This window comes from Nicrophorus vespilloides, unplaced genomic scaffold (genome assembly GCF_001412225.1).
Source record: "Nicrophorus vespilloides isolate i.1.1-1 unplaced genomic scaffold, Nicve_v1.0, whole genome shotgun sequence".
Taxonomy (NCBI): Eukaryota; Metazoa; Arthropoda; class Insecta; order Coleoptera; family Silphidae; genus Nicrophorus; species Nicrophorus vespilloides.
Window position 1 is genome coordinate 4,708 of NW_017097550.1, and position 3,691 is coordinate 8,398.

At 40.7% G+C, this 3,691-nt stretch overlaps 1 protein-coding gene across 1 annotated transcript in view; it reads right to left on the reverse strand.

The window, feature by feature from the left end:
- Positions 1-278: 278 nt before the first annotated feature.
- The window catches only part of LOC108560397 (putative sodium-coupled neutral amino acid transporter 11), a 7,902-nt gene continuing 4,489 nt past the window's right edge, over positions 279-3,691 (reverse strand). The window contains exons 4-9 of the mRNA XM_017917925.1: positions 3,232-3,441; positions 2,912-3,164; positions 2,766-2,836; positions 2,537-2,698; positions 2,222-2,478; positions 279-889 (exon numbers count right to left, since the gene is read on the reverse strand). Of these exons, the coding sequence (XP_017773414.1) occupies positions 635-889; positions 2,222-2,478; positions 2,537-2,698; positions 2,766-2,836; positions 2,912-3,164; positions 3,232-3,441 (1,208 nt within the window). The 3' untranslated portion in view covers positions 279-634. The remainder of the gene's footprint in view (positions 890-2,221; positions 2,479-2,536; positions 2,699-2,765; positions 2,837-2,911; positions 3,165-3,231; positions 3,442-3,691) is intronic.

A 3,691-nucleotide genomic window follows, 5' to 3' on the forward strand; every position in this document is an offset into this window, starting at 1 on the left:
GCTGAAAGGCCCGTTCGCGAAAAACGAAAAAAAAAAAAAACCTGTCAAAGATTGTCAACATCGATGATGACAGATGATCTCAACTGTTACGAAATCATTTGTACTTGAAAAATAAACAAAAGTTGGACTAGATTAAATTTGATTTGTTTGTGAATTGAAGAAAAAAAAATGAAAGATCTGCATTATTTGACAGATGTCAAAGAGATCAATATATCATCTTATATACAAAACTTAAAGTTTAAAAAAATATCATTGTTACGTTTATATCTTCTATATATATATAAATATTCACTTTTTGGCAACGAATCTCTCTCTTTCTTAATTATTTACACGACTTCGAACTTGGAAATGTCAGCTTTGAGGCTATTCTCATTGACAGTTTCATTATAAAACGTAATCAAATTATTGTAAATCATAAACGAATACAATTTGTGAAAAAAAAAATGGAGCTTTTGTTGCGACTAATCTTTGATTAAGTCTCTTTACGAGTATACGGAACTGAAATAGATTATCTCTGCTTGTTTGTATTGTAGCTGATTGCAGAATGAAAGGAACTTTTGGTACCGCAAAGAAACTTTCTGGAAATAAATTGTGCAAATTAGGAAGAGCAAACGATTGCAAGAGTCGTCTGAGTTCAGAATGTCTTCAGGGTGGGCGCGACGGTGGCGTTTCCCTCGCAGTAGAACATGACTTTACCGTGCGAGCAACTGTCGCTGCTCTGGTCGAAGTCGACGAACATGAAGAGCGTCCCGACGCTTGCAACAATGACACCGAACGCTGCCAACGCCAGACTGGGCAATTTCCGGCGGGAGAAGACGCTGCCCTCCTCCAATCGCAGATAGATAATGGCGGGTAAGATGTATGCTAAGGGAACGGCAGCGACAACACCCTGAAACAAGCAACGAATTGGTAACGATATCTATTGGAAACGATGAAAGCTCAAACATTTTCAATACCAACTGAATCAAATATAAATATAAAACATAACCCTGACATTGACGTATTAACATTGACAGCTCCAATATGAATATGAATAATAACCGTGACATTGACAGCTGTCACTAAACCAAACATAAATATGACGTTTATCATTGACAGTTCCTAAAATAAAGACAAAAATGTGACGACTATCGTTGACAGCTTCATTTAAAATAAACAACTTTTTCTTGTATTACGTAATCATGAGTTGCGAAGTAGATTTGCAAAACATCCCGGACGTTGCGAATGAAAATTATAATGTCTGCACATTTAGAAAGTTTCAGAAGCGTTAGAATCACGAGGAGACTCGGAAAGTTTATGTAATTCCGCGTCGTGTTTCGTGTACTTTCGTTGAAAATGTAATAATAAAAAAAAATAATAGAAGAAACTAACATATTTTCCAGCGCAATTGCGAAACGGGAATTACCATTTTTTTTCAGTGCACACTCGAGTTACTTAGTCTTCAACGCAAATGATTACTCTTCGCATCCATTTGCATATATAACGTGATTCTCTTGCTTTCATCTAAACGACACGACACACATTTCATTCATACGGCCTTCTCTGTCATTCCCTTACCACAGTCAACAACAAGGACATCGCGTATACCTGCTCTATATACTCCCCCATTCACCGTGTTTCCATCGCTGAATTATTTAGTCCACGTCGGACGTTAGTTTCCAGTGGAATTTGGATCGCAGCGTATTCCGACTTTGAATAATTTAAAATCCCTTTGACGTCGCAAAAGTTCTCATATTCCGAGTCCATCCATCTCATATTATTTGTTTTTTTTGCATAAAACTCTCTAAAAGTTAACATTTACAAACTGAATTTTACATACAAATTTTATTTTAGTTTTCATGGAGATGAGAAGTGGACGCGCCGGGCACTCTGATTTTTAATCATAACTTTTCGTAGTTTTAATGTCAATTTAAATATGTAGATTGGAATTATATCGAAAGCACACAACTTATAGTAAACTAAAGTTATGTAAATGTCATTAAGTTAAATTGAACAACAAAAAATTAATTATTATTATTAGTGTTAATAAGATAATCACGTTTACGTTCTTGCGTCATATTAAGTGGATTAAGTAGTTTTTTTTTTTCTGTAATTATCTTTAGGTCTGATGTTCAGTTTTATTATTGCAATCGCGTAATGTGAAAGCACGTAGCGCGGAACACTTTCGGATCGATATCCATTTGCAGCTTTAATTTCGTAAAATTGCGTAAAATGCACTCACGTTCAGCTCGAGGACGACGCCCAAACAATCCGTTGCCATTGAGATAAAGTATGTGCTTCCGATGATGGCGAGGGTGAGGAGGTAGTGGGTGCGCTCGGACATCGGCACGTTGGCGTTCTTACCGAGGAGCGACGTCTCCACCACGTCCCTAGTCACGAAACACTCGATGGGGAAGGTCAGCAGGATCTGCACGCTGAAGAGGACTCGGCTGAAGTTCATCAGGTCATCGTCCCAGCAGTAGTTCTCCAATAAATCGCCTGCGAAAATCGAGGTCGATGGAGAAAACCTGTCGATGAAGAGATGATATATATATACCTTGAGAGTATCCCGCGAAGGTGGCGTATCCGGCGACGCCGAAGAGGAACGATACGCACATCGATGTGAAGATGGAGATGTGCGTGACGATGTCCCATCTCTTTTGGTTGGCCTCGTGGATGGAGCCGTAGATCAGGAAGGTGTTGTGGTGACACATGAAAGCTGCAAGGTTATATAATTTTAGGTTAGGTTGTTGTTGTTGTTTAGGTTAGGTTAGGTGATGAATTACCGAATGCCATGATTGCTATAGCAGGAACGATGTCCCAATTGACCAGTCGCCACATGTTCGAATCCGGAGGGCTGTTTTGCAAGAAACAGAAACGCGCGTTGTTACACGTCAGAGCGATTCCCTAGTGTGTGTGTGTAATCGCTTACATGAGCTCTCGCATCGTGCTGATCTTGATGAGGATCGAGACGAGGATGAAGGCGATGCAGATGAGACTGAAGAAGGAAACCTTCGCCAAACGAGCGATGTCGCGATACAAGCACAAAGGAATGGTTATGAGGAGGGTGGCCACCAGGACGACCACTTCTCTTCTGCCCAGCACCGAGTCCGGTTCGCATCCCGTTATCCGGACTATCACCTTCGTCAGCGTATCACCGACGACGACGTTGTACGAAACCATGGCTACGAGTAACAAAAAAAACAAAAAACAAAGTTAATTGCAACTGTTTCCGTTTGTAGCAAATCGCACCTGTGAACGGGTAGATGAATTGCAGGAAGCTCAGCAGGATGTAACCGGGACGACCGAACGCCGCCTCCATGATGCCCTGGTAGGTGAACCGGCCGCTCAGATTGCCGCATCGCACCATCAGGATCAGAGAGTAATCGGTTATGTAAGCCACCAGGATCAGCAGCAGGATGCCCAATCCGAAGCCCGCTTCGTGGAACGCGTACGGAATACCTCAACAATCAAAGAAAATCCAATGAATCAAAGCAAACGTAATTAATCGAAAATGTAAGATTTGAAACAGGAATTGTGGATGCGCCGGGCGCCGAAACACGTACATAATTTAGTAACCTTGGTTACGGACTTTATTGTGTATTTCGACATGAATTCTTTAGATCGCCGCATCATTCAACATTTAATACCGAGAAACAAAGAGAACGTCGCATGAATACTGAAATATTTTCATGCGCATTTTCCGCAGATT